Consider the following 21520-nt stretch of genomic DNA (forward strand, 5'->3'; position numbering starts at 1 on the left):
CGTTCTGATCAGTGAAGAGACGCTCGCCCTGAGGTCTGAAGCGACACAAGTGAGTTTTGCATATCCCTCTAGACCAGAGATACCCGTTCTCAGCCGTTTCTTATTATTCGTTGCATATAGTTTAAGCTAGAATTTTGGATACTACATGGTAGAAACAAGTGTTGCTGGGATTGTATCCCTATTCATTATCAGTAGAATGACTAGTTTAGGTTGCCAACACTTCAATGTTGAGAGTACAAAATATTTGATATATTTAGGTTTTTAATTTAAATTTTTTATGAGTGGGTATTGTAAGTTGCTGGTGTTATCGGTGTATGATTTGACAGGAAACTTGCAAGCTATGAAGCACATCAAAAATAGGAGAAGGAGGAGGAAGAAGAGAAGTTTTTGTTAAAGAGGCAACAGGAACTTGATGCATTTGATCAACAAAACAATGGTGTTGTACCTCAATATAATGACAAAAATCACATTCGAGACAAAAATAGTTTTCATGGGGCCAATAGTGTTAAAGTGACTACATTTGAAGTGGAGGCTCTTCGGACAATGAAAGCATTTTGGCTGCCATTAGCAACTCCCGAGGCTCAAGCAAAAGTTGAGGCACCTTCACTTGATACAATTTGCCCAGAGGGTAAAGAGAAACTGAAGTTGAAGTCTCTTTTTCCAGTTATTTTTACCAAGGATCGACATGATAAAAAATCTGAGGTTTTGGGGGCCAGTTCTATTTGCCCTAGTTGCAAAGATACACTAACAAACAGGCATACACTAATGGCAATCAGCACTTGTGGCCATATTTATTGCAAAAAGTGTGCAGAGAAATTTGTTAAATTAGATGGGGTTTGTTTTGTCTGCAATAGAAGCCGCAAAGAAAAGAATTTGATCACGCTGGAAAAAGGAGGTACTGGATTTTCTGGTCACGAGGACCACTTGGAGGCAACCGATTTTAAACATGTTGGAAGTGGTTCTGGCATGGGACTTATGAGGCCAACAGTTAAAACATGAACATCAAACTCATGTTGAACTACTATGTACAAATATGATTAAGCAGTCTTGGAATTTTAGTTTGTTGGATTTCATAAATTTGACCAAATAAAGCTTGATTTGCTTTTGTGTTCTAATTTTGAGCCTCTTATGCATCTGGAGTTTTAGGATGATGGTGCATCTCTTTTCAGGCATGTGATCGAAAAATCATGCAGGCATTTACTTTTTACTCCATATCATCCTAAGTTTTCTTTAAGAGGGTTTGGAGGATTTAATTATGTTTTGTTCTGATATATATATTAGTCAGCCTTGTTCAGTTAGCATGGTTCTAGGAATATGATAAGCATGGTATTAGTAAATATGTGGCATTTGTATGAGAATATGGTTGCCTATGTGTCTGAATCTATTGGATAGTATGTATGCTGTAATAATATCCTCGGTGCAGTTCATGGAATCAGATATTCTTGACTACGGAACGGAATACGCTAAAACATTAGTTTTCAAGAGATCAGTCCTAGCGCTGTATGTATAATTTAATTGCGATACAAAATATCTGATTTCTGATGCCATTGATATTTGATTGGGCTTAATATATAGTTTTCTCTTTTTCAGTATCTTAGCTTTTTTGCTTGGGGGCTGCTGATATCCATGAGTGACCATCGATGAAATTGATAAAATAATTTCTGTGCAAAATTTTGTAATGCTCACTTAGTGAACTCGGGCCCAATCTCAATCATATCTCTCGCATGCTTTTCCGTTGCTCAAGTCAATTCAGCAAAAATCTTACCAAGAATGGACACTATGTTACTTTATGTAGATTTGATTTTTGTCGTATATTCATTATTGATCATTAGGAAGGAAAAAGGAAATGTTCTATTAAGCTAGATCTTCGTTATAGATAAAATTGGAAGTCTTTGAGGCTATAGATGGCAAAATGCCTCGTAATATTTGCGTGATATACATTAATCTTTATAACATATTTAACAGATTGAAAAGACTGATTTCTGGAGTTGCAGAAATTTTATCAAGTTCAATGAAATCCATTCTTAACAGCGTAAATTTTATATATCAGGACTTTGTATGTAGTAGCACCCCCTTCTTTGATGCCTAAATCTGAAAGTTGAATGTTTCAATGGAAAAGGAAACATCACAGAAAATAAAATATGAATGCACACCATGTAAAATACAACTCTCAAGAAGTAGCTTCTCCCAAAATATAGTATTTTTGTATTTTCCTTCTATTGTATTTATCTTAGAATCCACATCACCCAATTGTGCTACAATTAGACCATAAAGTGTCCAACAAATGGAGTTGAACCAATAAAACCATTTCCACCATACAAGAATTTTCCACCGAAGAACACAATGAACCCATAGAAGAGATTCCAAGAGGAGTACAAGAATTTTCCACCAAAGAACACAATGAACCCATAGAAGAGATTCCAAGAGGAATAAAAGGTCGATGAAATGATTGAAGCAATGTGGTAACCTGGAGTAATAACAACTGACATCATCCCAAAGTAAGTGAAGTAGAGGAAAGTGAAAAATATGAAGAAGAGGAACCATAAAATTTTGGCAAATGTCCACTCAAGAGAAATCATGGAGCAAACTCAAACTAATTTGCATTAGTAAAAATGAGTAACAACTTACCACATCCAAGGCTTAACTCAATTCTTTTCAATGTGAATCATGTTTATTACCATACTTTTGGAGGTGTGCCTCAAATCCTTCTTTATGCATGTTGAAATAGGGTATCAATGTCTTCTGCATGAGCCTCGATGAATATGTGCTGAATATGTAAAGAAAAGAAAGCATTTTGTGTTATTGCTAAATTCTTGTTGCATTTGCTTTATGAAACAACTTGATTGTAATGCGGATCTTGTAAGGAGGTTAATGCCTATCATGTCAAAAGGGTCTTTAATTACAAAAAGGAAGGTTTATCGCTCCTCATCATTTGACTTTAGTTTTTACTTGTTCTGTATTGGTGTCCTATAGTTTCCCTAACCAACCTATATATTCACTTTCTAGTAGTTGTGGAAAAGAAGAGACATTACTTATATTTAATTTACAGTGCATGTTTTTATGGGTAGCACATCTAAAAATTGTATGTTCTCTCCGATCTTTCTCGATCTTGCATAGTTCCCCAAGAAACCTAATAACAGGATCGATTCCATGAAAAACCCTAATACAGGAACGATTTCCGACAGAGGACCAGTAACACCCAAAGAGAAAACCCTTATAGAATCCTATAAGACACTGGTAGCAGGAACCTATTTGCCCAAATCAAGGGAAAACAATACCCAGTACTCCAAAAAATTCAAAACTAAAAACTGGGTTTATTTAGGATAACAAATCTTACCTCTTGATGTCTTTCTTTTGTGCTAACAGGCATTCTAGAATGCATTCTTTGCAGAAGAGGTGGCCCTTCTGACAGCAGAGGGGGTCTATCAATGGCTTCAGGCATAGAGAGCAGACATCAAAGGGCTTAATGGAGTCCTTGTCGAGCCTTTCCTTTTGAGTACCATACCCAAGCTTTCTCTTCTCATCGTATGTAAAGAATGCCAAGTCATTGTTGTTCTTTGAATGCCTCTGCGGCATCTTCGCTAACTCGAGGATTTACGATTGCCGGCGACAGATACAGGGCATAAATGGTGCATGTCTCAATCAGTCATTAACAGAGTCGGAGGTGTCACTGAATTGTCCCTGGGTGGCGAGCTGCAGAGCGGAGGAATTGCAGAGCGGGAGGCGCCGAGTCGAGGAGGAAGGTGAATGAGCAGCCCGCGAGATCGCAATTCCTCATTTCAAATTGGAAATGGCAATAACTCTCCACGGCTGCAATTCCAGCTCAGATCCGATCTGTCAGGGGATGTCAGGATTTCCAACTCCGATCGGATTTTCTGTCAGGGAATGTTAGGATTGCCAGGGGAGGGTGGCGGAGCTAGGGGAGGGTGGTCGAGGGCAGAGGGATTATGGACAGCCAAATTCAGATGATTTTCCAGGCGGTGACAAAAATCGTGCCATTCCTCCGCCTAGGTAGACTACTCCATGGAGAAAAGTAAAATTTAGATATTACATCAAAATTTAGAAAGTCATACTTCTTAGATTGAAAAATGATTTTCTCAATTAGCCTATGATATTCTGAGGATATTAACATTATTGTTATTGGACAATTTGAAGTCCTTGATAAGCAACTGAGATTTTTTGTTACATTTTGCTGACCAGGCAGTAAAAATGGTTACAACAATGCTTTCAAAAGGTTATACCCTAGGAAAAGATACTTTAAGCAAAGCCAAAGAGTTAGACGAGAAGTATCAAGTGATGGACACTGCTGCAGCAAAGGTGGCAGATTTTGGCAAATTTTTCGGAGAGATATCAAAAGCAGCTTTGATTACAGCTGGGCATGCAGCTTGCAACGCAGGAACAACACCTGTCAATAGCAGTTATTTTGCAACAGGAGCATTGATGGTTGTTGGGGTTCTTGACAGGGAAGCCAAAGCTGTTGCTAATTTTGGTAATAGGAATAATGCAACAAAGAAGTAGACTTGAAGTATTATGGCACTATAAAGTTAGAACTGTAATGTAGTGGTGTTGGCCTTCAGGTTTATCTGTCTCATAATTAAGTATGCTTGTAATGTTGCTTACCCTGCCATAGTCGTTCTTGTATCAAATCAATTTTATGGTCTCTGTATATGTGTTTAAATGTTTGATCTTTCTGCAGCCCTTCACATTGAGATACACTATATATCTGTGGGCTTCAACCCCCAAATGCATGCTAGACAACTGTTGACACTAGCTAACATCAAGAAATTGGAGACGCTTCAGACCACTCAAGCGGTTGGGCAGCTTTTTGATGTTTGTTTTGGATAAATTTAGGAACTTCAAATGTTTTAAGTTCCCAATAGACGTGGGCAATGACTGGATGGAAGTATGACTTAGATCTAACACAGTCATCTAAAACAAATATACAACGTCTTCATTCTATATTTTTATTCATTCCTTCAAAATATTTGTTAATTCTGTCCTGAATTCCCTTTACACCCCCTTCTTTTTCCTCAGACACTTTTATCTGTCTGAACGTCAACAGCAGCAGCGCTTCAATGACAAATTTGGGTGATACTGTAAGCCACAAAAATTGGTCGAAACTGTCTCAGACCTTTTGGTTGTTGAATACCTCTTACACCAGAAGGGTTTTTCCCTGTCCTCCCATACCCACAATAGCAATCACTTTGAATCCATTTTCCAATATCCACTGACTGACCTTTTCAATATCTTCCTTTAATCCCACCACTTGAAATTGAGATAGAATAGCATAGGATTTTCTTCTTTTATCTTCTTCTGAAGATTCAATATATGCATTGAGTGCTACCTTACCAATGGAGAAAAGTAAAATTTAGATATTACATCAAAATTTAGAAATTCATACTTCTTAGACTGAAAAATGATTTTCTCAATTAGCCTATGATAAATTTAGGTGATACAGTAGGCCACAAAAATTGGTCAAAACTGTCTCGGACCTTTTCGTTGTTGAATACCTCTTGCACCAAAAGGGTTTTGCCCTGTCCTCCCATACCCAGAATAGCAATCACTCTGAATCCATTTTCCAATATCCACCGACTGACCTTTTCAGTATCTTCCTTTAATCCCACCACTTGAGATTGAGATAGAAGAGCACAAGATTTTCTTCTTTTATCTTCTTCTGAAGATTCAATATATGCATTGAGTGCTTGAACACCAACAGTAGCATTGAGGGAGGTCAGATATTTGAGATATTTAGTTGTGATTCCTTCCTTTAGTTTCCTAATGTTCTTGCCCATTCTATAGAGGAAAATTATGTTGATGAAAATAAGCTTGCCCTGCTCGCATTCCTCCACTATGTCAACAACATTAGTGAGAAAATCCTCAAGTTTGTTAAGCCATTTGGTCACTGAACTAGAATTGGAAGTTCTAGTGGCTCTCGCATCCGTCAATACGCATTTAATGGAATTAACCTCAGCACAAATGAATTCAAAATCTTCTTCCCTAACTGCCTAACCAACGCAAACTTGATCCTCCATAATAGTTTTGGCTTCGCTTCTGGTTTCAGCTTCTGGTGTTGGAAATACCATTTTATCCTTTAACGTTTATTATTTTTGTTTTATTATTATTGCTTGAATTTCTTATTAATAAGTGGTTGTGTTTCTTTTGGTTTTAGTGAAAGTATGGGCTCCAATGTTGGCTCTCTTATTATGGAGTATAATTCATCTTTGAGAATTTTTCAATTATTAAATTAGGTTAGTCAATTGCTTAAAATATTAAATTTATTTCAAAAAGTTTTTGTTACTTTATAGGTTATACATTGGCTTGAAATATTAAACTTATTCCAAAATGTTTTTGTTACTTTATAGATAAGGCGTAGATTGCTTGGCTCTTGAAAATAATGAAGGGAAAATACATGTTAATCTATTACTTGTGCTCTTTGACTGAAAAATACAAAGTGATAGAAAAATGCATATTATGCTAATTGAGGAATGTTTTTCACTTGTCGAACTTATAGTATTGAATTTAACACACTAACACTTTACAACAATGAACTAACAATATTCATGATGAAAATAGCAAGATGGAAGATTTATCTGCATAATGAAAAAGGCAATATGGGAGATTCCAATCACGTTCTAAGGAATTTTTTAAAATGTGGATGTGACGAAAGGTTGTTGTGGAAGGTGTTGTTTGTATATGGGAGATTTCTTGATCATTGTGTATAATCCTAATGCTGATAGATATGTCTACTAAGTGGTTCTAGTTAATGGGGCATTGATTTGAGCGTTCAATATATTTGTATTCTTTATCAAATTATTCTTTTGTTGTATTTGTGTTCTTCAATTTATGCCTTACGGCGTTTCCTTTGCAACATCTGGTGCAAATGCTAGTTTATTCTAGTTCCATATTCATCTCAAACACAACTTTTAGATTTATTAATATTGAAGGTTATCTTTTTATGTAAATGGTGATCTTATGATTAAGTTTTGTTTTTCCCTCTACAATTGATATAGAAGGGTGAGGAATCTATATTGAACGAAGGGCTCTTTGTTACCTAGTGCATGAGATGGAAACTAAAAATGTTTTATTGAGGTTACATCATATATTGGTAAAGAAGTAATAAAATAAATAATATTAGTATTTATTGAAAACCATCTAATCTAAACATCTTAAACATGCATTAGAAGAAAATTGCACAAAACACCATGTGAATAATTAATATGGAATTGGAAAAAAAATGCATTAATATATTTTTTAATATATTCTTGTATGACCGCATGTACTTTTATTTTAATAGTGATTGAAATTATTTTTTCATGTTGAAATTTGACTTAGGAAGAATACATTTCTATGGTAAATACCTATGTCAATTCTAAAACACTCTTCCTAAATTGTACACGAGTAGTAAATACGTATGTGAATTCCAAAACACTTTTCTTAAATTGTACATGAGTAGTGTAAGAAATATTATTTTAAACTATTTAATTTGGTAAATTTAGGTGGTTAAAAGATTCAATATTTTTTCTTCTAATTTGTTTTAAAGTCTAAACCATCTTTCAAAGTGACTATGATCTCGAAATTTACTTGATAAAATTATACTTACAAATATGAAATCTATACTATGAGGGTTATTTTCCTTAGACTTTTAAATTTATTTATTGTTTTCATGCATCCAATATGTAAAATTAAAAAAATAGAGTACATAAAAAAACACAATCAATCACCACAATAATATCATAAGATATGATTTAGGAAACCCTTATGCAATAAAACACAACTTGAAGGTGAGTTTGTTTTTACTTCTCTATCTTTCAATGGAAATGGATGCAAGTATAAAGAACTGAGGTTTGTGGCCCACCTACTGCTACAATGCACAAACCAAATTTATTTTCTCTCTCTCTATCCACACTTAGCTACCTTTTTCATCTATGGAGCAAAATCCACTCGAAGATAATGGAACCTGTTTTCCTCCTAGTGGCCTAAATATAACATAGCTCGATAACCTACTAGTGGTGAAGAAATTTGTCCTCCACCTTCTTTTGGGTGTACCACTTAAAATTACCTGTAAGTTATCCTTTTGATCCAATTTTCCAATGGTCATGCTACCCTTGTCTTAAAGTTTTTTACCTCTTCTACAAAACCATATCCTTAATCAACTCTAAGTAAGAATCTAGTGCTAAGTCCTTTGTAGAAGAGAGGACCAATTCCTCTTCCTGATCAAATATGGAGGGCTCATAGAGTTACAATTTTTCGACATTCACCACTAAGTAAATGCATATGTATAGGGGTAAATGAATCCAATTGGCATTCCCTCCAACTTTTTCTAGTATCTCAAATTGACCATACTTTAGATCCTTGATTATATTACTAGGACCTTATAACCTCTCCTTGTTCAAGTATAATGATACTCTATCTCACACGTTTAATGAATTCATTTTTATGTGTGAATCATGAAAAATCGTGTATTGTTCTTGTGACTTTTGTAGCTTCTCCTACACTTGTAGATGGATCTGCTTGACCTCCTCAATTTTTTTTTTCCCTTAAGGCATCCCGTATAAGATCCTCCCACACTCCTTCTTGTTGTCCATATGTAATATTCAAAGGTGAAGTTGGGAAATATCCAAACCAAGTTTCAAATAGATAGTTACTAATAAAAGTGTGGATTACTCTGATATTGAATTTGTAGCCCAAGGATTTGGATGCTTCTAACTGTAATCCCTTAAAAGCTACACCAAAATCATGTGAACTACTTTTTACTTTTTTTTTTGTCTGTCTATGGATGGAAATTTCTAGACCTCCTCAACATTGTGTTTGTATTCTCCCACAATGTATTCCAAAATGTGCTAAAAAAAAGTTGTGTCCTTGTCTAAAATCGTGCATCTCAAACTGCAATGAGACCTATCCAAATAACAAGTTTTCCAACTTCCTCCCCAATAATTGTCTTTTTACAAGGACTTAGGGCATTTGTCTTGGTGAACTTGTCAACTTACATGAGAACGTAGTCATGTACCTTCTTTGTTGTTAGTAAAACTACCACAAATTCCATGGAAATTATTTCCCAAGGATGCATGGATATAAGTAAGGAATGGTATAAACCCCACTTCCTATGACTTGGATTATTGATACAACAAAGCATGCATCCTCTTATGAACCTAGATACCGCTTCTTGGATTATACACTAATACACATACTTCTACAAGTTGGTTGTTGTCTTCCCTATACCAAAATTCCCTGTAACCTTAGAGGTGGGAGTCTCCCTCATTAGATCCAGTTACTCACTTTTAGGCACACATAACTTATCAACCCTATAGAGTAACCCATTCTTGAGATAACTATGTTTTCACCATATTTCACATTATTATGGCTTTACAACTACTAAAACACCTCCTTGAAGTCCTCATAATTTTTGTATGCATCTTCATATGGATCTTGGGTGAATGACTATATGTGCATAAGGGTTCCTGAAGCTATAATATTTGACGCAGGTGGCTTTTAAAGCATATGAACAAACTTGTTTGTTCTCCTGGTGAATGCATGAAACTCATTTACACTTTTAGGCAAGTAAGGGTGTTTTTGAGTGAAGAAATAGCTCGATCGATTGATTTTTAAGCGCTCGAATGAGTATTATTCTATCCCTTCATCGTGCTATTTAAGGGACTAAATATTTCTTCATTGAGAAATAAAACAAATCATCCATTAAGCTCCTATATAACCTGTTATCTAGGAGCTTGATTGAACGTATTTTTCAAATTTATTCCCATTAGAACATGCACTCAGTATGTTTAAAAAGATGCTTGATCGAGCTATGGGATTGATTGAGCCCTTTTTTCTAATAAAATGCTTGAGCATTGTCTATGCATGCCATTTTGCAAAAACCGCAGACTTTGCAGCTCGACTGGGGGTTTTAGTTGCTCGACCGAGGATGGAGGAGCTCGACTTGACCATCCAAAAACTCAACTGAGATGCCGAAAGTTCGACTCATCCTTAGAAGAGCCAAATGTCTAGAGGTCGAGGTAGGTTTTCTACCATTTTTTGCTTATTCCATTTTTTTTCTTGCAAATGAAAAAATAAATTAATTTTAAATGAAAACCAATGATACAAAAATCCACCAAGAAAACCATTGAAAACCATGAAGAAACCAAGAAAACTATAGAAAAATAATGAAATTTTTGTGAACTTAAAAGATGGTGGGAATTTTGTTAAATTATTTTGTTTGTGGGATGTAGATGGTTCGAAATTTGTTGAATTTATTTTGGTTGAAAATGGTTTTTTATTTATTGAATGATTGGATGCTTATTAAGTTTTATTAAACTTTTAAAAATGAATATTCTATTTAAAATTTATTATTTATCTTTAAAATTTAATAATATCTCATTTAAAATTTAAAATTGCAGAATATATTAATTTAATAATACATCAATACCTTAATAATATATTAATAAAATTTATAATTATATAATATTTTTTAAAATTAATATATAATAAGGATATATATTAAACATTGTAATAAAATATAAAATCTCAATTTAATAGCCTAATAAATATTAAAAAAATAATATTGAAAAAATAACAATGTGTCGTGTCGGATATGATCGACGCACTACAACTTGAGCTAGGGTTGGATTTGGAGCTAGGGTTTTGACTTAGGGTACCATGGCGGGACGCGCAGGGGGAGTGCTGCTCCCTCCTATAGTCAGGTAGTTATAGAGGGAAGCAAGGACGTGGGAAAGAAGCATTTCAAAAAACCTCTGGAGAAGGTATCAGAGGCAAGAAGCAAGGGAACATTGGGAAGAAACGGACTTCAGGATCAGGAAGGGGATCAACAGGAAAAAAGTAAGGAAAAGGAGAATGGAGGCAGTAGTGAAAAACCTACTTCCACAAAGCCTAATGGGGTCTGCAAACCCAAGTCGAGCATTATTCCCTGGGTCATATTGAGCGATCCAGCGATACAAGCGCATAGGGATCATATGAAGGAACATGCAATCATATGTAAATTCATGGGGTTATGGCCGACGGAGAGGGTGTTACACATCTGGATTAGGAGCCATTGGAAGCCAAAGGGGGAAATACAACTACATCTGGGTTCTAAGGGCTTCTTCACTGTGGTGTTCACAAGCCTAGAGGACAAAGATAGAGTGTTTGAAGGGGGGCCTTATTTCTATGCTGCGGTAGGACTCTACATGCGGCCATGGATGATGAACTTTGTTTCGGAATGGGAGACTTTCACATCGGTACCGGTATGGATCAGACTATACTCCCTTCCTCTGGATTATTGGCTACCAGAATCTCTAAAAACAATAGGAAACAAGCTAGGGCATTTTCTAAAGATCTCAGAGGCAACTCTAAAAGGAATATACACATCCTTCGCTCGAATATGTGTAGAAATGGACTTATTTGGGGCCCTTCTGGAAGCAATAATTTTAGAAGTGTATGATTAAGAATGGGTGTAGACTACAGACTATGAGCATATCCCATTTAGGTGCCGCAAATGCCATGAACATGGGCATCTATTCAAAGATTGCCCAACAATCAATATGGAAGGTAATGGGAAAACTACTGTGGATAGAGATCAAGAGGGTTTCACCAAGGTTGGGGGCAAAGGGAAAGGGGGTAAACGTCCACAAAAGAAGTTAAATGAGGACATACATACAAGACACAATAGTTTCAAGATCCTAGAGGAAGAAGAGAGGAACAAGGATACAGTCCAGGACATGGAGAACATAACTGAGGAACAGGAAAAGGTAGCTGACATGGAGGATATCACAGTAAACAACCAACAAAAGGATGATCTACCAAGCTGTATGGAGATTAGTAGGGACTATGAGATGACTCCAAGTGAAGTGGGAACGGAGGACCATGAACTACAGGAGATTCTAGATAGGGAAAATCTAGATCTAGAGAAATTTCTGGAACAAGGGAAGAACATAGGAGTGGACTCCCTGCCAAAAGAGGATTATGACAAAGTACAATAACTCTTTCTATGGAGATCACAATCGAAGGGAGCTGGAGTCAAAATAAATCATGAAAGCCAGGAGCCCAGTGGGGTCAAAATGATGGAGAACATACAGGCACAATCTCCAAAGAACTCAGGTAGGAAAAGAGGAAGAAAGAGACAGAATGAGTTGCTGAACGAATGTGGAAAACTATTGATCAACTCAGGTAAGATGAAAGATCTCACCAGCTACTCCTTTACTAATATTTCTTAATGAAGCTCACAACCTGGAATATTAGGGGCATAGGAAATAGAAGGAAACAAAGAAATCTCAGTAACAGAATGAAAGAAGAAAAACCAGATATGATTTTTATTCAGGAGACAAAATGTTCGATGGATAAGATAAGAGAAATTCATACTAAGTGGTTAATCAAGTATGAGTATCTAGAGGTTAAGGCAAATAACTCGGCGGGGGGGATTCTCATGCTGTGGGATCCACAGAAATTTGGAATCCTGGATGCTTATCTTTCGGTGGTATGTCAACCTGTAGGTGATAAGGAGATATACATGATTACAAATGTTTATGGACCTCAAAAGCAAGCAGAAAAACTCAAGCTTCTCATCTCCCTGGAGGATCTAAGAGCAAGGCATCCCAATATGCCCTGGATCATTGCAGGAGATTTCAACATGATAAGATCTCTTTCAGAGAAAAAAGGAGGTATTAGACAGCTAGGCAGAGACTCCATGGCCTTCCAGAGCTTCCTTATGAACATGGGGCTAGTGGACACTGAAACAATAAATGGGACCTTCACATGGAACAACAAGAGGGGAGGGGCTTCTCAAGTTGCTTCCAAACTTGATAGATTTATTATTTCAGAGGACCTCCTTCTCACAGGCCTTGCCATGACAGCTTCCATTCTGCCCTTTGGAGGTTCGGATCACTGGCCTGTACAACTGGAAGCCACCTTTATGGGCACACCGAGAAATAGACCTTTCAGGTTTGAAAATGCCTGGCTCTCTCACCCTAAATTCACCAGCAACATTGATAAATGGTGGAGAGAGGATTTGAACATTCAAGGCACTAAAATGTTCATGCTCCAACAGAAACTTAAACATATCAAATCCAGACTTAAAGTTTGGAACAAAAAGGAATTTGGCGATATCTTCAAAGCCAAAAGAGAAGCTAAGCAGAAGCTCTAGGAGATCAATCAGATCAACATCATAGATGGCTTCATCGAAGAGTGGCAAAAGCTAACTGACTCTTTGCAGGAAGAATGGGAAGATCGATGCTTGCAAGAGGAAATTTTCTAGAGGCAGAAATCAAGGATACAATGGATTAGAGAGGGAGAAAAAAATACAAAATTCTTTCATAAATCCACTATGGCTCATAGGGCACACAATAGAATCACAAAGATCAAATATTCTCAAGGGATTGAGCTTGTCTCTCACAATGATATGGAATCGGTCCTTGTACAACACTTCCTCAATATTGCAAAGGAGCCACTGGAGGATAGATCCAGGTTCATTGACCATTTCACTCAGTATATCCCTTAGCTGGTCACCAGAGAGGACAACCACAATCTTAACAGGGCAGTTTCGGAAGGGAAGGTCAGTGAAGTGATTAATGAAATGAAAAATGGAAAAGCACCAGGCCCGAATGGATTCAATGTAGACTTCTTCAAAGCTTGCTGGGAAATAGTCAAATAAGATATCCTTGAGGATGTGGAAGAATCATGTCAATAAACTCTAGATACACTAGCTTCCGTCATTGCATTAGCTGCATGGACTGTAAGGTCTTGCTTACTTACTTGAATGAGCTTCCGTCTTACGAGTTCAAGCTATAGCCTTACTACTAGTAATAGATACTTAGTCTTGCAAAACAGTTCTGAAGGCTCTTAATGCTTCCTTCATAGCTTTGATCCCAAAACAGGAAAATGCCATGACTCCTGATGGTTTTATTCCTATAGCCTTATGTAATGTGGTGTATACAATTATTTCCAAAGTGATAGCCAATAGACTTAATCCCCTTCTACCATCTCTAATCTCGGAGGAGAAAACAGGCTATGTGGTAGGAAGACAAATCCTCAACAATATCATTCAAGCTCATGAGGTGGTACACTCTCTCAAAATCAACAAACAGGCTGGTATGATCATTCAGTTGGACCTAGCTAAAGCCTATGATAAGCTAAGTTGGTCTTACATAAGAGCAATTCTAAGAGCTTATGGATTTGACCAAAATTGGATAAGATGGGTTATGGCACTAGTCACCACGACCAATTTTTCCATACTGCTTAATGGAGCTCCATCAAGAACCTTCACACCCTCCAAAGGACTCAGACAGGGAGATCCGCTCTCACCGTTCCTCTTCGTTCTCATGATGGAAGGGCTAGGTAGAGCGATCAAAATGGCAAATGCTGAAGGACGAATTTAGGGCATCAAACTCACCTTGGATGGAGCGGCAAACACACATCAACAATTTGTGGATGATACAATGTTGCAGGGCATACCCACAGTCAGGGAAGCCAGAGCAATCAAAAACATCTTAAATGACTTTGCTATGGTAGCAGGCACAGAGGTAAGCCTCAACAAGTCCAAAGTCTTTTTCTTTAACACTAATATTGCTATTCAGAGAAACATTACCAGAATTCTTGGGTTTCAAAGGGAACAACTTCCTTCCAAATATCTTGGCATACCTCTTACTAACAAACCTCTAAGAAAGAAAGTGTGGGAGCCAATTTTAAATAAAATTTAGGACAAGGTAAAAAAATGGACATGCAAGTCACTAAATTTGGCAGGGCGCCTTGTGCTCACACAGGCAGTCTTGCAGGCCATTCCCATTTTCATGTTTTCATCTCTTCCTACTCCTCAAGGCATTAAGCAGTAGATAAGGAGCATACAAAGGGACTTTCTGTGGGGCAGAGGGGAAGAGAAAAGAAGTGGGCATTAGTAGCCTGGGACAAGCTTTGCAAGCCCAAAAGCCATGGTGGCTTGGGGCTTCATGATCCTGAGACCCTCAGCAAAGTTTCGGGAGCCAAACTTTGGTGGAGATGGATCAAGGAGTTGACTGCTCCCTGGGCTAAGCTTTGGAAACAAAAATATGCCAAGTATTGGCAAGAGAAGGATCACATTAGAATGTCAGGACAAATCAGGGGCTCCCATATTTGGAACCTTGCTTGGGAAAATAAAAGTATTGTTCAGCAACATTGTTTCTGGGAGATCCAAGTAGGGAACCTAGCTCGATTTTGGGAGGACAACTGGCAACAGGAACCCAACCTTTATAAGGATGAATTAGCAGCTCTCAAGAGTGACACAGATAACAAAGGGATACTTTTGGTAAAAGACTTCTGGGACTAGGAAAGGAATAATGGAAAATGGAGGAATTGGAAGAATCTAGGATACAGTGATGAGAGTCCTCTGAAGGCCCAGGAAAATGCTCTCACCCAGGATCTAGAGCATAGAAGGATTTTGGTTTCCTCCTCACCTGACCAATTAAGATGGGGGAAGAACACCGAAGGTAACTTTAACCTCAAAGAGGCTAAACAGGAAGTTACAGGATTTAACTATCTGAATCCTGATCAAGTCTGGAAGAAACTATGGCAGAGCCCCCACTGGATGAAAATAAAGTTATTCATTTGGCTAGTGCATCAAAGGAAGATTTTAACTTGGGAGAATCTCTTAAAGAAAGGCTTCATTGGTCCTTCCAAATGTTACCTCTGTGGCTCAGACGAGGAGACGATGGAACACCTTCTCAACCTCTGTCCTTTCACATCCAATGTGTGGGACTGGGTGGCCTCGATCTTTAGACAAACTGATAGGGATAGACTCAGTATATCCAACACTTTGAAGAACTGGAGGAAGAACTTCTCAGGGAATGATATTCTTAATAAAGCCTGGATTCTGGTTCCAGGCTTTGTCATCTGGAATGTTTGGAAAGAGTGCAACAGTCGGATCTTCAAAAGAAAAACAAGCAAGCCCCAACACATAATTGACCAAATTCTAAGGCAGCTCAAAGATACAGTAAGAGGCTTGTTGAGGACACCTCCTAAGGATCCTCCTCTGCCCCAAGAGACGAGTATTATACTTCAGTTGGGTCTCCAGTCCATAAGCCCACAAGGAATAATAAAGAGAGTGAGCCAAATAAATACAGAAGTTAACATGTGGAAGCCTCCTCCTTCTGGTTTCTTAAAGGTTAATATCGATGGAGCATCTAAGGGCAACCCAGGATTAGCTGGCTTTGGGGGTGCCATAAGAGATGATCAGGGGCAAATAAAGAAGATATTCCATGGCCACCTGGGGAAGGCTACTAATAACATGGTGGAGCTTATGGCATTAGAGCAATGCTTGGAAATCCTGGTGGATTCAAATTCACATAATGTTATCATTGAAGCAGATTCGGAACTGATCATTAGAGCAGCCAAGAAAATATGCAATGGAACTTCTCCAGATAAAGTGTCGAAGCATTGGAAGCTTTTGCAGGTCTTTCACCGTATCTACTCCCACCTGAAAACCCTAAAAACTGTTAGATTTGTCCATGTGAAAAGGAAGGCTAACATGTTAGCGGATCGTTTGGCGAACGAAGGAGTCACCAATAGGGACAGGGATTCTCGGCATGCTTGGGAATTGTTACCTCCAGGAAAACTGTGGGAGGATTGTCTCTGTCAGGCGAACATAGATATGGAGCTATGGATTAACAGGTTGGATCGAAGGGGTTCAGGAGATAGGTGGGGGGATGAAGATCCCTAAAACTGTATGCCCTTTTTGGTTTTGGCTGCAATCCAAAGCTCTGTTTTCTTTCGGTTGGATGGCAAAAGGACTGGCTTGGGAAGTACCACAGATTTGGTCATCCATTTTTATATTGCTTAGCTGGTGTTTGACAGAGATTATGGAAGGTACGTTCAAGAAATGCCCGCCGGATTGGACTAACGTTCTCCACCTGGCAAAAAGGGTGTGCATGCTTTTCTGCAAAATGAGCGATCCAAAAACCACAAGTGGTATATCGGGCAGGGTCCAAGTGGTTTCTGGTTTTTTGAGGTTGGCCCCTGATTCCACTCTTCATGCGACACGTTGCGACGTGGAGGTGAGAGAAAACTGCCCTTATCATATGGTTAACCCTCGTGCAACTTATCCGCCCGATATCTACGAAGACCGTCGGATCCAAGTCGGGTGATCAATGGTGGAGATTTGTTCATGTTAGTTGGTTTGGTGTTTTAGACCTGAAAAAGTTTAAAAAGCTGGGCCTTAAGTTTTCGTTGAGTCCGTAAGAAAGTTTTAAATGTGGTTTATTGTTGGCATTCTTGTGGACCCTCAGAGGGTCGTTTGTGGTAATTTTGTGGGGCTTGGTTCTGTGGGCCTCGGTTCTTTTGATGCATGTCAGTACGACCAGAGGGTCGTTTGCTTGATTTTTCCCAAAGTGTTTGGCTGGATCTCTCCGGTCGTCTTGTTCAGGCTTCTCATGGTTTTGGGTGTAGGGTTCGGTTTTTCCTGCCCTGCTGTCTGTTGAACTTTCACAGAGTGGGTGTGGCTACATGTAAATTATGTACTATTGGTTAGATTAATAGAAGGTCCTACTCTTACTTGATCAAAAAATAATAATAATAATATAAATATAAATATTATAATTGATAAATATGATATTAATTTTAACCATACCAATCATATAATTCTTTATTATATCTTCTTACAATCAATAACAAGTATCACACGTTTATAAAAACACAGTGTTCTTTGTTAATAAATTTATTATTAATTATTATAATACAAAATTCACTTGCTGGAAAATAAGATTTTTTATGGTTATTTTATTTTATTTTAAATTTAAATTAATTTATATTTTGAGTATTTTTAATAATAAATACAGTAATTTGTTTTAAAAAATTAATTACTTAAATAAAATATTAACTTTAAAAATTCAAAACGAGAAATTTTTTATTATTTAATTAAATTTTATTAACATTATTTAATTATATAACCTATTTTAACGAAATAAAAAATTAAAATTTTAATCAATTCATGCTTTTAATTTTTATTTTCAAATTTTCTAAAATATTATAATTATATATATAATTTAGGGACATAATACAACTTTAATAACATGTTGCATATAAATTTCCATCAAATGTGTGTGCAACATTTTTATTTTTTGTCATAAAACTTTATTGAAATGTCCAATCCAAAATATTATCTAAAATGTGTATAACAATCTTGTGAGTAGCATTCTACATAAGTCTACATACCTACACCGTCACATAATCCAAAAAATTGAAGATGCCAAGCCCATGGTCAAAGTTGGTTTTTCTCTGTTGAGAATGCAACAAGATGATGGAGCTTAGTGGAAAGGAGTCGCCTTCACTAAGTGGGCCCGCAGGCTATTTTTGGCGCAAAGTCTATTTTTAGGCTATGTCTATTTTTAGACATATGGATCATGGTCTATGAGTTGCAGGATGCTATTTGTGGATGATTGGTCATGTTGGTAAAACTAGATGGACTTCTATTTTTAGACATATGGGCGGTTTCTATTTTTAGACTGCCAGGCTAAAAATAGAACAGTCGAATATTATTAGCTCTTAATAATATTTGGACTATAAACATTATCTTATCCTCTTGGAGAACTTCAGTTTGAGCTACAGATGTGGCACATGCAGTTGTGAGAAGGAAATACGCTTTCCTTGTGGGTCAGTTTAGCTATTGCATGCAGGACTTTAGTTAGAACTCATATGGTTGAGTTTGGTGGAGTTGATTGTGGAGTTGATGGAGTTGTGTTCAGTTTGACTTGGTTGAACTAGTTGTATTTTAGTCTAACTAAAGAATAAACTAGTGATGAGTTGTGTGATTTAATTATTAATTAATTCACTAATTATTAACTTATAAAGAAACTAAAGAATACATCAGTTAACTCAGTGCATGGACAGTTTAACAGAGATAGGTGTTAGAGGTGAGTGAAAGGGCAAGACAGTTGTCAGTTGTGACTATAATTGTGCATGAGATTTGCACATGCATGGATGGAGATTGCCAATGATGGCTTGCGTAGTATACCAAGGGAATTCTTTTTTACAGAGTGGATGATTTCTCTTGCAGATTGCGCAGTGGAGGCAGGCAAACAACGGAGGAGATTTGAGGCTTCATATCTGAGCTAGTTTGTGTGTAACAGGTGGAGATAGTACTGAGTACTTGTGAGGAGTATTGTACTATGTATTGTTACATGTTCTCTATCATTATAATATACAGATAGTTGGGGGTTTTCAACTGTATGCTTTCCCTGGGTTACATACTGTGTTAATGTGCGCATGCGATTGATGTTTCATTATTTTTAATGCTGCTAAATTGATGATCAACGTAGAGGAGGTTATGTACTGTGCATGTATTCAACAATAGTGTATAATCGGGATAATCTCTGTGAATAAGTGTTTATTATTCAAAATTTCTACATGGTATCAGAGCTGTTGATCATCAGATCTATTATTCAGAATGTGTTTACATCTTATTTCTTCAGGCAGAGTCTGTAATCGGGCCAGATAGCCTTTGGATTCATCCTTCCTTTGGAAGGTGAGATATCCGGTAAAAGCCCATACAGTCAATCTCTGTACGAGAAATACTTTGTTCTCACGAATTCTAGATCAGAGGCAGTTGAGTTTGGAGCTGGTGGAATTCGAATTTGCAGCAGTGTTTTCTTGGTGTCAACGTTGCAATGTCTTTCAACGGATTGCGATTGGAGTATGCTCTTGAGGGCAGCTCGAACTATATTGCATGGAAGAACAGGATGGAGGCGGTGTTAGATGATAATGGGCTGAAGGAGTTCATAGAGGCTGAGGTCCAAAAGCCTATTGATGCTACCGAAGTTGAGGTTTGGCAAAAGAAGACAGCAAAGTGTTGAAGGATTCTGTTGGAGGGCGTGAAGGATCACATTGTGTCTAGCTTGAATGGAAAGGCTTCTCCATACTTGATGTGGAAAGCATTGACAGATCTATTCCAAAGAAAGAGCTATCAGAGGAAGTTGGCGCTCAAAGATAAACTCAGAAACATTAAATGCGAGAAGGGAGACAGTATGCCCAAGTATCTCACAAAGTTCACTCAGTGCAGGGATGAGTTGGGAAGTGTGGGGGTGACTGCCGATGATGAGGACTTGGTGAGCTTGGCTCTCCTTGGTCTTCTGAAGAGTTGGCATTCCTATCAGGACTCTATCAATGGTTGGGAGAAATTGCTAGGATGGGAGAGACATTGGTCAGATCTTGTGCAGGAGGAGATCAGGCGGAATACCGGGGATGGATATTCATCAAAGGCACCTGATGAAGAAAATTGCACTTTGGCTGCCAAAGCAAAGAAGGGGAAGAGCAAGAAAGCTTCTCATTCTAGTGTGAAAGGCAAGAAGCAAGACATGTCCAAGGTGAAGTGCTTTCACTGTCACCAGCACAGACACTATGCTACAAATTGTCTGCAGAAGAAGAAGAACAAGCAAGCTACTGGATCTGTAGCAAGAGAGGCCTTAGCCTCGCAGTTTGAGCTTGATTTTTCGTTGATCGCATGCTTGGTATCAAGTGTGATGGGATCGGTATGGTTCTTGGACAGTGGTGCGTCTTTTCACATGACAGAAGATCGAGATTTGTTTTCTGATCTGGAGGAGAAAGATCTTGGAGTGCACATCGAGATGGGTGATGATGGTAGATACAGTACGACCGATATTGGTACCATTTCCTTTGAAAGGGAGTCTGGTAAACCCTTTGTATTGAAGGAAGTGATGCATGTTCCAGGATTGAAGAAGAATCTTATCTTTGTGGTGATGTTATAAGACAAGGGATATGATGTTGTTTTCAGTGAGGGAAAGGCTTTCCTGCGCAGTAAGATAACTGGAGAAACCTGGAAGATAGGGGTTCGAGTGAGGAACCTTTATTAGTTGCATGTAAATGGTTGCACAACAATGGCATGCAAGGCAGAAGGATTGGTGAGCCAGGATGATGGCGAGTTGTGGCACAGGAGATTGGGTCACCTTCACCATGGAGCCTTGAAGATACTACAGCAGATCACTACTGGGCTTCCTAAAGGCACTCTTGCGCAGTTAGATCAGTGCAAGGGGTGTACTTTGGGAAAGTTTGTGAAAGCCACCCTTCACGAGAAGGATAGTTGCGCCACGACGATCCTTGAGAGAATTCACACAAATGTGTGTGGACCTTTCTCAGTAGCTTCGACAGCAAAGCACAGGTATTATGTAATCTTTGTTGATGATTTCTCTCGAAAGTGCTGGATCTTCTTCATGCAGAAGAAGAGTGAGACATACTCAAAGTTTTGTGAGTTCAAAGCACTGGTCGAGAAGGAGTCGGGGAAGAAGGTGAAGGCTCTTAGGAGCGACAATGGTGGTGAATACATCTCTGGCGAGTTCAAGGATTTCTGCAGTGCAGAAGGGATTCGAAGAGAGTTCATAGCTCCCTATAACCCACAACAGAACGAAGTTGCTAAGCGGAAGAACAGAACGATCGTGGGTGCTGCACAGGTGATGTTGCATGATCAGGGCCTACCCCTTCACTTGTGGGCGGAAACATGAAATACTGCAGTATATGTGCAGAACCGTTGTCCTCACAGGATACTTGGCATGAGTACACC

The 21520-nt window shown here is 38.0% G+C and overlaps 1 protein-coding gene and 1 pseudogene across 1 annotated transcript; both read left to right on the top strand.

The window, feature by feature from the left end:
* The first annotated feature begins 223 nt into the window (after nucleotides 1–223).
* LOC149139195 (E3 ubiquitin-protein ligase CSU1 pseudogene) lies at nucleotides 224–1078 on the top strand (annotated as a pseudogene).
* Nucleotides 1079–4209: 3131 nt separating this feature from the next.
* LOC149139196 (uncharacterized) lies at nucleotides 4210–4845 on the top strand. The gene is made up of 2 exons (XM_089450633.1): nucleotides 4210–4489; nucleotides 4697–4845. Exons 1-2 carry the CDS (start codon nucleotides 4210–4212, stop codon nucleotides 4843–4845), a joined length of 429 nt encoding a protein of 142 aa, XP_089306759.1.
* The last annotated feature ends 16675 nt before the right edge of the window (nucleotides 4846–21520 follow it).

This window comes from Pinus tabuliformis, chromosome X (genome assembly GCF_031772625.1).
Source record: "Pinus tabuliformis cultivar Carrire ecotype Pingquan chromosome X, CPIR1, whole genome shotgun sequence".
Taxonomy (NCBI): Eukaryota; Viridiplantae; Streptophyta; class Pinopsida; order Pinales; family Pinaceae; genus Pinus; species Pinus tabuliformis.